General features: G+C 33.0%; 1 protein-coding gene across 1 annotated transcript in view; it reads left to right on the plus strand.

The window, feature by feature from the left end:
* LOC124354416 (unconventional myosin-XV-like) overlaps positions 1-13654 on the plus strand; it is a 204000-nt gene that overhangs the window by 151808 nt on the left and 38538 nt on the right. The window contains 8 exon segments of the mRNA XM_046804850.1: positions 244-358; positions 3491-3605; positions 4813-4899; positions 5801-5982; positions 8827-8919; positions 10321-10413; positions 11135-11329; positions 13336-13457. Coding sequence (XP_046660806.1) covers positions 244-358; positions 3491-3605; positions 4813-4899; positions 5801-5982; positions 8827-8919; positions 10321-10413; positions 11135-11329; positions 13336-13457 — 1002 coding nt within the window.

A 13654-nucleotide genomic window follows, 5' to 3' on the forward strand; every position in this document is an offset into this window, starting at 1 on the left:
CTTCAAAACTTCAACAACTAATGTTGTTTCAAATAAATGCAGTTCAGAGACCTGACATATACAAATTGTATTATATTTCGGCTTTATGTTCTGACAATCTGTTCACAAGACTTAGATGATGATACAGAAGTAAAACACTTATTGAAGTTATAATGTTTTTATAAATTTACTTTTACCATACTAACAGTAAATGGGATGAACTAGTCATTGGCCTAATAGTAACTTGTTTGTACAATATTCCAGGAGTGGAGGCGATTACATGAGTGATGTCTTTGACCCTCTGTTCGTGGATTGTCAGACCGATGCTCATTTTCTAGCCTCGGCCATTAAGGGTGGTGGAAACTTGGCACAGCAAGATGTAAGTAGAAGCATGTTTATTATTGTTGTTTTATTAATTTGAATATTGGAAGAAAATAATCATAAAAATAAGACTAACCTTCTGGAATATTCTTTATTTCCAACTAACTTTGTACCAAGCTGATAATAATTTTAAACATTGTAAATAAGGTACGGCACCAAAGGTTTAATTAGTTTACAACATACTAATTACAACTAGTCTCAAGATTACTTTTCTGCAGGTAGATCATATACAGTCAGTGATAGTGGAATGTATTATAGCAATAATCAAATACAGGAGCACATTTATTTTTAACTCACAGCAGTTGAATTGTTATTTATATTTTAAAATAGAATAATTCAAATCCCTTGAGATGATATGCATGAATAAAAAAATTACCAGATGAATCAAATTAATTAAACAATTCCTGAAGAGAATATCTTTTAAATATTTTTGTTAGTTTTTTTCAATTACTTGCTGGAATTTAAAAGTAGGCATAAGTATAAAAACTATTCAGCTAATACTGGGTGGAGTGAGCAACACAATATTTTCCACATTATGAGTAAAAAAAGTAGCCGGCAAAATTATTGAATTTAAAACAAATTGGGAAAAAATACCACACTTTTGTTGTAACTGTTCTAACCTCTTAACAGCATTTAACAAATTTCAAAAAATATAAGTGCTAATTTTTTGAATTTTATAGTTTTTACATTACTTTAAAAAATGGTAAAAAAAATATAAACAGTGTGAATTCCCAATATTGCCCAACCTCATTATTCATTGTTTACCTCCCTGGCGTGACTCTGTGGTCTACTCATTGTTTGGAAGTCGATGATGAGCTAACTGTCCCTTGGAAGCATGCATTCCATAGCAACACTTATAATAATAATTGTGTAAAATATTATATTTGCTCAGGTGTACAAAAACGTGGCTTAAAATTTCACTGTTATAATTAACAATATAAATTATACTTATAAATATAAGTTGTGCTGGGAACAAGGGCTCTTCTAGCTAAATGTAGTAACTTTTTTCTGAGAAAATTTGGTTCAGAGAGGAAGAATATACCCCAATTTATGAGGTGCATTGCAAAGGTTTCTTAGGTTACGTTTCCATTTGTGGTGCAAAAAAGTCCTTGTGTGGGAATCTAATTATTTGACCTTCCATGTAAGATATCTAGTCCTGGACCACTCTCTCCTCTACATATGTGAGCTCCCTCAGTTACACAGCTTGTTAATCTTCTTTCTTACAATGGTCATCACACAATTGTTAAAATATGAATACACATCTTTTTACTTATTATTTACATACTTTGTTGTATGCCAGAAAATGTAGTTTTATTGGTTTTTTTGGGAGAGCCGATGTCCAAGCAGTCTTAAGACACTGGACTTTAAATCTGAGTTAGAGATAGAGCAGGTTCAAATCCTGTCTGTGACAAAGTACTTTTATCAGTACCATCGACCTTGTACTATATCAACTCTCCTCTTTATTCCGTTTGATAAGATCTCACAGGCTAGTGGCCCAGGAGGATAGGCAGAATAAAGCTTAACAGAGAATCAGCATCTCTTTTTTTTCTTAATAAAAATTATAACATGTTTATACGGTAGTGAACAAGCCAACATCCCTTTTGTTACACTACAATCAGCTCAACTCCTGCCCAGTGTATCATTTCCAGTTTTGCCAAATTACCAGCAAATCATCATCATTCTTAGTGTTACGTGTTACCTCTTTTTCATTCATCATTATCCACAATATGTACCATATAAAACTCATAGACCTGACAAATAAAAAAAGTTCAACCTATCAGTGAAGCTCAAAAAATATGTCAACTATATAGAGTGACTGACTTGTTTAAAAATAAACTTGGTAATAACTAAGATAGTATTTTCACCTCAAAATTAAAACCATTATCTGTTGGTTACAATATAATTAATAGAAGCAAAATGACATGCCCATACCATCTGGCAACAAAACAAAAAACTAGAAATTAATATTTAATTCACAGATTTTTTTCTAAATAGACGTAACACAGGTCAAAGGATTTAATAACAAAGTAAAAGAGCTGCATGATAAGCTACTTGTTAGTGGTGTTTTTTGAGTTAATATAATCTATGAAAGATTTGAAAGAAGCCATTATGCTGTTAAAACTATCCATTTCGAGTTGCACTATGAGAGAAATATTCTAATAATAAAATATTATTCTTCATTATTAAAAAAATGTTCTTGCTAAATGAAATGACCTTGATTAAAAACCCAATGTTACATATTAAACTAAGAAATTTTTTTAACTCATTTAGAGTGTTGGACATTGACCATGAACATTTAGTTTTAGTTTTGAATATGGGAAAGGATTAAAGATACTGTAGACTTAGCATTTGTTGTAAAGTTATTATTTAACTTTAAAATTTAGATTAAACAAATATACATTTTTGATTATGTAATTAAAGAACATGATAAGCTTATACACTTTTTATTAATTACAATTACACATTTCATGAAAGACATTGGTAGAGAGCACAACCTATAATTACACATCTAGGTCTGACCTATTTTAAATTATTATTTTACATTATTTCCCTGCCTAGTAAAAGTTTTCTTACATACTCTTTCTTGTCTCATTGTTATCACCCATTCCATTGGATTTCAACAACCTCAATACTGCTAGCTCTTAAAGAGAGGTTGATATATTCACAGTAGGATTCACTATCTAGAAAAAATGTTACATTTTAGAGGGAACTTTCATTTGCCTTAGTCACAGCATCAAATAATTATTATCACAAAATAGGTGTTTTGTACTATAATCAGACCAGTACTTCCTCTTTGAGTTGTAATATTAATAATAGAAGACTGCTAAAAATATTCTGTATTCATTTTCTGATTTTGCTACTGTCTCATTCTCAAAATGGGATAATTTTTGCAGGTTCTAATTGTTTGCTTTTATTATGAGTTTCACTACCAGTTATTTTCTTTATTATAAATAATTATTCCATATTATAAATATTCAAGAAGTTGTAAGGATGTAAGGATGCTTAATACTATCTTGTTACAGCTACTAAAATTATGTTTATATTCATATCAAATTTATTTTTATAGGTTAAAAAATATGTATTTATATGTATTTGTTGTAGTCACATTTTAAATATAATACCTTTTTAGGGCTCACACAATCAACCTCCTATGTTCAACATGCCGATAAGCCCTCCCCCTGTGATGCCTGGTCTGATGTCACCCCCTCTCCTGATGCCTACAATGCCTATCTTCAACACACCTGGTGAGTGAGTTTAAGAATCATGATTGTGAATTATGATAAAGATCATGAAGCTGTGAGCAATCTTAGTTCTGTATAAGAGATTTATTTGACACTTACAGGGCCATGAAAAATGTGGATGTTGTGCAGTTACATCCAGGAAATTGAAACTTCATCATCAATAGTCTTCGGAGGTTGAAAGTTTGGATATCTGCCTTTAAGACTTAATTTTCAGTTGAAATATTTGAGGATACCAAAAATGATGGTGGTTGTAAACGTTTGGGAAACCTAATGGATGTCTAGGAGAGATGGTATGTTGTGTTAGGATCCAGATGGAGGAGGTTGTCAGTAAAACCTAAGACTGGTGGGTGAAGAAACACTTCAGGAGGGAGGAGACATGCTAATGGCTGTATAGACTTTAGGGCTTTGAGGTCTAGATTTTGGTTTTGGGCATAGCCGCTTTGATTAGACTAATCCAGGAAAGTGCATATTTCAATCAATACTATACTCAACTTCATCAACAGAGGTTTAATCTAAAGGCTTTCCTCCTCAACTAAAAAAATATCTTATCCATTTGATCTCACCCTTACCCATCCCCCTCTTTGCATTATCTTTGGAAGCTATGCTAGGAGATATTCAGCTTCCTACTGCCTCTAAAACAGTAGTTGGTAATGGTGCTGTCAAAACTGTAGGAGTGTTTGGGATCAAAAGACGTACAGTAAAGAAGGGAAAAAACATATTCCCTATAAACTTTAAAAATATTTTTGAAGTGAAAACTTTAAAAAGTGTTGTAAATATTAAGATCTTTTGCTGCTTTATAATTAAAGCAGGTTAGAATTTTAATGATCCGAAAATAAAACAAGGTATCTGGAACATCATATTCAGTAATTTTAAGATTGTTTGTCATTCAAAATGATATTGTCTTGTTTTTCATTGGATGCAACTTGTAAATAAAGCATTTTTATTCAGTTTGTATGGCACTGTACAGCAATTGATCATGTTCTGTAACATATTGTTTCCTAATAACTAATTACCAAATGATACTTGAGTTGTCCGTTGACATCAAGATTTATTTCCTAATTTTTTATATACTCCTTTTCTTGTTTAAAAAATACATTTTAGTGGTGTGGTATAAAGGGTTGGTGTACATAGTAAACTAGTATGGAATCAGCATTTTATACACGGTCAGTTCTATTGGAGTAAATGACCTCTGGATATCTTGTGTTCTTAGGAACAGGAGCAGCCAGTCTAGGATATTCCATGGACCCTTCCTCCCTGCCCCCTGGCTTCATGCCTGTGCCCATCTACAACATGCAAGGTATCTCCATGGCTATGCTGTATTAAAAGTGGAGGGTGTTTCAGGCAATTTAAGTCTGTTGTGCTGTTTTCTTCCAAAAGTTTTGAATCTCATTGTCATTTTCTGGTTTTGAAATATGTTACAGTACTCAGGTGTTATTGAGTTGTTATTACTTTTGTATTTTTTTTATCTGAGACGGGCATTTTTTAAACAATGTTTGAAAGGGAATCATCCAAATTTTTTAACCAAATAGTGTTCCTTTTCATCATTTAATAGGCAAAAATATCTTTTCAGTTCTTGATAAATGGGTTGAGCTGTTCTAGGTGGTGGAAACTAATCTTGAGAAGACTACTGCTATTTAATCATTGGAAATCAAAATAAGGATGGATTGAAAAGCAATCTTGTGATTGTGGAATGAAGTGTGATATATCACATTATAAATGAGTGTCATGTATGATTTTTTTCAGACAAAGTAGTGGAACAAGCTGCATTTCTTATTTGAAATGCTAATAATTCCAAGTTTGATTATTGAATGGTGTATTTTACAGCAAAAACTGTTTATTTTTTGAATAACTGACTGTGTTTCACAATCCTACAACACTTAGCAGCCAACACAACACATTAACTCACATGTTTTGGGCATATCAATGTGTTTGTGATCCAAATCAAACATTGCCTGTTATAGTCTGACACTACTGGCTGCTTGGTGTATGAAATACTCTTAAGTTTTTGAATTGTAATTTTGTGAGAAATTTATAACTGTAGTTCAAGCAATTCAAACAATATGTAATAATATTTTTAGTTTGAAGGACACACTACAAATTTATATAAGAACCCAGAAAGTATAGTATATCTGATGCAAATGTCCAGTACTTTCTTTAAGTGATATACATTTATATAAATACATTTGATACTTGTGCAGGTCTGAGCCTGCCAAACAACCAAACGCAGCAACCTCAAGGTGACCCAAATGTTCTGGCCTATCAGGCCAACCTCCACAGGGCCTTCCTGCAGTCTGCTATGGCTCAGAACTTCCAGATTCAGCAGCAGTTGTTAGCACAGAACCAGGCACTTCAGCAGTTGCTTCAGCAGCAAGCCCAGACGGTCAGTTTACTCATATTGTAATTCTAGAAAAAGATGTAATACAAACTTGAGAGACTTTCTGAAGGTCTATTCATTATTGACCTTTCATTTGTTAACCTCTTGGTTTGGTAGAAAATATCTTGCTAGGTACTGTCAACAGTCTTTGAATTAGTGACATTTATTGAGCATTATTTTCGAGGGGTCTAATACAATGGAGGGTTTGACTGTATGGATACCTAACTTTTAAGATCTCATACATTTAGAGCTGTGTTTAAAAATACCTGTTTATCAATGTTTGTATAGATTCTGGAACACCCACATACTATCAGTACCTGAGCTTAGTTAGTATCTGTCATTAGCTTTAGATGTGCATGATAAGTCTAAATTCATTACAGTATGGTACATAACTGAACATATTAGAGCCAACAAGCTCAAAATTGTCTGAAATATTTTAATGTTAACTTCTCATATTCAATTACTCAAAAATAACCAGAATAACATTGCTGTGGGCGGGGATTGTGTAGTACACATTCTAGCCACTAGATCTGTATAGTGCAACTTATTTCAATACCACCTGTGCTGTTGATCTGGCTTGGTCATTTGCATATTGTTACTAGCGTTATTTTGTTCCTGTTTAGTTTTCTACAATGGCAAGTTTAAGTAAGCAATGGCAGCTATGAAAGTTTGTTGTAAAAATGCTGCTGAAACTGTTTTAATCTTGAAAACAGCTTACCAAGTTGACGCTATGAAAACACTCAAGGATATGAGGGGTTTACTCGATTTAAAAAAGGTGTCATGTTGACTAATGTCATTCTTGATCAACTTTCAAAGATTAGTGGGTTATCTTGGAGCTCGGTGCAGCTCGCGACCCCTTGTCTAGAGTCTGCAACACCTCCATACTGTCATTACCTGAATTAAATTAGTATTTGTCGATAGCTTTATATGTTTTGTTATAAATCAAAATTCAGCACATTATGGTATATCACAACCAACAAACTTGAAGTTTTCTTAAATACTGTACAGTTGACCTCTCACATTCAAATGTTTAAGAAAGTATGTTTTCAATAACAATGTAATATGTATTGCTATCAAAAGCCTATGTTCATTTATGGGGCATAATCTAAAACAACTGATTAGGGTTCAAGACTTTAGGTTTTAAGCAATTTTTAACAATATAACTTAGTTAGTTTTGAACTGATAACTTTGAAAGAGTCTGTACTTGCTGACATGAGACAAAACGGATATGAGGGAACAATGCAAGCTTATGCATATGTAAGTCTGAGTGACCATAATTGTTACAATTTCTACTCTAAGATATTGTGGCAGTAAATCATAATCCAAATTCAAAGCTAAATAATTGGTTTTTAATGTTATGAGAAGTAATACATTTTGAAATGATTAACTTTATTTAAGATTTATATCATAAATTAAAGTAGATATTGGTTTACTGTCCTTTGCAGACAATCCATGAAGTTAGAGCAATAGTACTGTGGTTTATTTAACAGTAATAAACTACCAGATGAAATTTGGATAAATTTTTCAAAATGTTGTTAGAGTTTGAGCCTTGTTTACATACAACTATACTCTGAAAATAAAATGTTGTTATTCAAATTCACCTATCTGAGAATGTTACAACAGTTATTGTTTAACCTGTCACTAATTTTAACATTTTTCTTTAACCCTCTCCCGCTCGCATTGTTTCCAGGCACTTACGGTGCTTCTAACCTGAATTAATTCGATCTGCCGGTCGCGCTTGGTCAAAATACGCGGCGTCTCAACTTACATACGTTCTGTCATTGTAAATAACTATAATTATATATATTAATTATTTCACTATATATTGATTCAATGAAGTTAATTGTACGAGACCAGGGAGGGGGCACACGGACAGCTGGGCACCGGGTTGTTTGTTGCGCAGTTACTTGGTGAAGGTCATTGTCTGGCTCGCCGTCACTGCCCCTGCCACTGTGATCACTCCGAACTACATCCGCAATGCCAGCAACCACTTCACAAAGCTCTGATACATCACTACACTCACTTGAATCGTCGCAATCACTACTAATAACGAGATCGATTTTACTGTCACAAAGTGCACGACTACAACCCGCCATTGTTTCCGCACAACTAATATAAATAGCAAAATAATGGAATAAATCTACTGTAAAAGTAAAGTAAATGGTCTCATGATAGCAAACAACACGTAGTAGTACCAACTATTGCTACTCGAGAGCAGCACTTATCGGCTCTAGTAGATAAAGCAGTGCATGCCGATCTGTGCCGTTTAGGCTGCAGTGGCTATGTTGTGACCGTGCCGATTCATGCCTTGCGAGCAGGAGAGGGTTAAGAGGACTTTGTAAAAATGAATGGCATTTTAACTCTTTCAGGACCAGAGGGAAACTATCGCCCACACTATTATGTGAAAAGGACCATGTGGTTGCATGTTCTTGTTTCCTTGTACTCGTAGCTTCAGTAATTTCAACAATTTATATTATGTTCATAGTATTTTGTAGAATGTTTGGTCATTTCTTAAAGTCATCACTCTTACAATATACGTTTTTGATTCTATGCCAAGTTATTAGAACAGCTGTTTATCATTTATTGCTGTTATTTTTTACTTGTATTCCTAATTGTTAAGAAGTTAAATTTTAAATTATATTTAAAAGTAGAAATTTGTTTAAAATAGATGTGTTGCAATTGTTCACATTATTTATCACGCATCTAAATGATCAATTTCTGTTTTCCTGCAGTTAGTTTATTTGGACTGAACAGGCTTTTGTTCTTTGCATATAACCATGAAAAATATAGTTATTTGCTAAACAGGTGTAACTATCAGTTAAATAATCAATGATTTGTTCTGTTTTACAGCCACCTCTGCCAGAAACACCACCACAACCATGGGTTGGTTCTCCTCCTAAAGGAAGACCAGCACCTGCTCAAGTCACAACCACCAAAGCTCAGGTGTGACTGACTCTAAATTCATTTGAAGTATTGTTAACATATCGCTACATGCACCATTGTTTATGCATGAGTATACATCCTATAGCAATTTGCTCACATCTTATATAAACAGCTATAATAACCATAATAATTAAGTAAATATTTCAAAACGTGAGCAAGTATCTCTGTTAGTTCTTTATCTTTTTAATTACAAAAATATATATTTCCTTCAACATTCAAATATAAATGTTTCATGATGTACCGTAATTACACACAGCATTAGCAATTTGTCGCTAACTTATTCTTCTGTCACTATAACACATAAACTGATGGACATACAGAATTGTTCACATATCAATTTAAAAATAGACCAGTGCAAGACAGAAAACCACTACAGATTGGTTTGATCCAAAATCAAGTATTACAAGTAAGGGATGAGAATAACATAGATAGATGCTCCACTACTACTTTTTCCCAAACAAAGAAAATATTAATATAAACCCTTCTTTTTGTGGCCACCGGTCATGTAACAACGTGTTAAAAAAATTGTCACTGTTTATGAGCTGTTTATTACCAGCTGAAAAAACTCAGATATAAAGTTTTTAATTTTGTAAATCTGTAAATTTTTTCATTTATTTGGAATATTTAATTTGAACTGTTATTTAAGACACTAAAGAAATCTGTATGAAACATTGTTATACATTTCGGTTTATTATATAAAAAAGAACAGTTTTGTGTAGACTACTTTGCATTTTGTTTTGTTGGGGTTCTGCAAAATTAAAAATTTCTAATTTTAAGATTAACCAGCTTGACATATGTACAATGCATTTGAAAGGTTTCTGTTTAAATCCTCTAGTTGGTGAAGGTAGAAAGTTAAAAATGTTTATAAACTTTAAGGAATTGGTTTCACTATTGGAATACCTTAGCTATTTAATTACATCAACAATGAATATTACTAAATGTTAATAAAAACACTACTTTTTCCAAATTTTTTATTTTTTGGACGAGGCCTTTCGAAACCAAAGGTTTCATCTTCAGGCAACTCCACAAATGAAGATGAAACCTTTGGTTTCGAAAGGCCTCGTCCAAAAAATAAAAAAATTGGAAAAATTAGTGTTTTTATTAACATTTAGTAATATTTAAAGAATTTTCCAATTGCTCCAAGAGTCTGCAATCAACAATGAATGTTTATATCATCATCATATTTCTTTTCAGTTTCTAGCATTACTACATGTACTATATCCTCAATCCCACCAACTCTCTCCCAGCACCTTCGGTCGTTCCTCTGCTGTTCTATCCACAATTTGCTTCATCCATTTCAACAAACTGTGGGTGGAATTTCACCCTTCACTGCTTCCTTCCATCGTCCTGTTATATATGGCAATGTCATACTTTGCAAGTATTTTACAATCGTGTGTACAGGTCCACAGATCCGGATCTCCCCATTCTGCCTTCACTAATGTACTCAGTGAACTGAAGAGCAGAAAATCTTCTGTAGACTCCGTAAATATTAAGGTATTTTTCAATCTATTACTATTATCCTTTTATCTAAGATGTAATTTTGTTTGACGTAAAGATTAAAATTTAGTTTATTTTGTTGTATACAACAAGAAAGTACCCTATATAAAAAGACCGGGGTTAACAATTTTTTCATCTGTAATGTAACAATATAAACATAACCTTTGGGCATTTTTTATTTGATTACACAAGATTGACTGTAGTGAAAGAATGACATTCAACATAAACCAATGGTTTTATAATAATTTTCATTTCACACCTGATTATTATTCTTTTTAATCTTTGCTGAAATGTCTCAAATGGTGTGGGGTTTCATGGAAAGACAGCTAAAACCTCCTAATAAAAGAATTTTATTCTGGGGCTCTATCAGTCAAATCGAATCCAACACTTACTGTAAAATTAATATTATAACATTAAAATGAGTCCTAAAAAAATGTAATTAGTCATGTAGTTTAGTTGATTACACTTTTCCTCTTGTTCATGTCCACTATCTTTCACCCTTTAGTTCTAAGCTTGGATGATCTTGTTTGTAAGCAAATAATTTAGAATGGTAAAGATTTGTCGTCATAATATTGGTTCAAATCAAAATATGAAGTAGATAGATAGTTTAGTATAATAGATAATAGATTGATTAGTTGATTTCTATCTAACTTTGTCATTTTTAATAATTTTGTTTTTATATTTATGTGTGATGCGTAACAATGGTGATTGTCCATAGAGTGTGGTTCCTCCACCACCTCCGATGCCGCCTCCACCAGAGCTGGGGGATCCAAGTGAGGTAAGACCTTTCATGGATCCATATGGCCGGGCCAAAACGGTCAGGATCGGCAAATGGCGGTGGCCTCCACCCAAAGATGACAACGACACATCCTTCCTCCAGTTTAAGTTGAAGCAGCGGCGGAAACACTCTCAGGTACACTCTATTACTCTGGTATTCTCTACTTTTGGAAATTCTGAGAAAACTGAAAGAAGAGTTGGAGAATATTTGCTCCAATTCATCATTGAAATACAGCAACTTCATCAGTCAGTTTGTTGTACCCAGTTATGTAGACATATAACCAATAAAATTCTTTCATTCATCTCTGGCACTACAGTCCATGTAAGACTCATCCTGTGGCCAGTCCAGACTTTACAGGTCTCTGCCACTTGTCTCCAACATCCCACATCTATCCTTCGAACATTATTCTTCACATTCTCCATCCACAACTTCAGCAAAAACCTCAGTCAGCCTCTATGTTTTGACTTCCACTGATATTCATGGCTGCCCTTAATAAAACTGGCCTAGTTCCTCATTTGATATCCTTCTTCAGTTCATGTTCTCTTGTTTTTGAGTAAATGTCCCAAGTAATGGTTAGTGTTTAAAATAAAAGGAGTTTCAAGACAAAGAAGTTGTAGTAATGAAGTGATTAGAAAAAGCAGAGCCTGGTAGCTAAAGTATATTATATTACTAAGCTTACTGTCAGGGTCGGCTTGAGGCCTGTGCGATAGCACACGTTTTCTGGGGGGCGCCCAGATACAGTATTTACATAGTAAACCTTTACATAGTAAAAATGTCAGTATTATAGACTTTTAAATTATGCAAATTAAATTGTATAACCTTGGATTAGTAACTAAACTATGGTTTGAGAGAACAATAAGTATATGCTTAAATCATTCCTCTTTGTTGGTTTAACAAATAAAAAGAGCAGTTGATAATTGTGGATAAGCGAGTCACTAAACTCACAGGACGCTTCGTCAACGTCGTGTTAGTGACTTAGTGTATTCCTCCTCGTGTTCTCTGAATAACGGGTGCATACGTGCTGATGGGTATGTCTACTGTCAGGCGCCTGCATGTCTTCCCTATTGTGCTCGATAATTCTTCAGTTGTTTTTCAGAGTGAGAAGTGACAAAAGTTGTTAAGTATATCAATTTGAAACCTAAAAAATAATAATATTTTGTTTGTGTGCTTTATATAAAATATTGTTTGGTGGTTAGCAGTTAATCTGAGTCTTGTGTTTACTAGCCTTTTGTTTTCTGTAAATATTATTTTTATATAACTATTTGCGATCTTAGTAATCTAATAGTTTTCCAAGCCATCTGGAAGTCAAAATAAGAAGTGGAAAGCTAAATCCTTGAAAAAAGTGGAATTCAGTGCTTAATTATTAGTCAAGTATTTATCAAAACCACAAAAACCGAACTCTAGTACAGACAATGTAGCTACGATATACCCATAACTGATAAACATGAAAAAGATGAGAACAGAAACGGACAAAAATTACAGCTACCAGATTCTGAAGATAGTGTAACATTACCATCAGATGAAAAGGTCAAGATTTGGTAACAATACATGTAAATCGTTCATTGGATGAGCAAGGAAATGGAGATACTAGCTCATCAAACGTCAGTTCTATTTATATTGATAGATCCTGCAATATGACCTACACATCAAAAGTTAAAAATTAATTGCATTAAATATAATTTATTTTTGTTATTATAAGGTAAACATATTAACTATGCTTATTAAAAGTAAATAATTTCAGTGTAATATCTCATTTTAGATCTTTCAAAATTTTGTATATAAAATAAATTTTAAAATTATTTACTTTTTGTGCTATAAAATAGGTGATGTGTGTACCTCTGGTAGTACACATGTGATAATATATGTATTTGCATGAAATACATTTATAATATAGACTACTATAATTATATATTGTATCATTGATCATACACAATCTATTTTTCCACTGGTGGTACATAGTATGCTTCAACATTATGACGTATAACATTGTGAATGTATTAAACCCGTTGATTTCTCTGCCCACTTTACCATTAATCATTGGTTATTTAATTTCATTACTATTATATTTTCATGCCAAAAAAATAAATAATCAGAATTAAGTTATTATCTTTCATGATTTTGAATGATTTATGTCTTTTCAGGAGCTGAATGAGGTGGACGGTGGGGTGGAATGGGAGGAATTTGAGATTCCAGAACAAGCACCTGTTACTTCTACTCCTGTTGCTAAACCAGTGGAACAGCAGCAGCAGAAATCTGCCATCAAGTCAGTATTTGTCATTAGACTCATCTGCATGGTACCTTGTTCTCATTTTCTTGTCCTATATACGATTAAGTTTTTAGACTTATGTGAATGGTTTAATGACTATTATTTAAGTTTTCAGGTTCAGACTGCATCAAAACATTGTTAACACAGTTACAATACCAAAGATGAAATAGAATCCAACAAATATATTTACAAAA

This window comes from Homalodisca vitripennis, chromosome 2 (genome assembly GCF_021130785.1).
Source record: "Homalodisca vitripennis isolate AUS2020 chromosome 2, UT_GWSS_2.1, whole genome shotgun sequence".
Taxonomy (NCBI): domain Eukaryota; kingdom Metazoa; phylum Arthropoda; class Insecta; order Hemiptera; family Cicadellidae; genus Homalodisca; species Homalodisca vitripennis.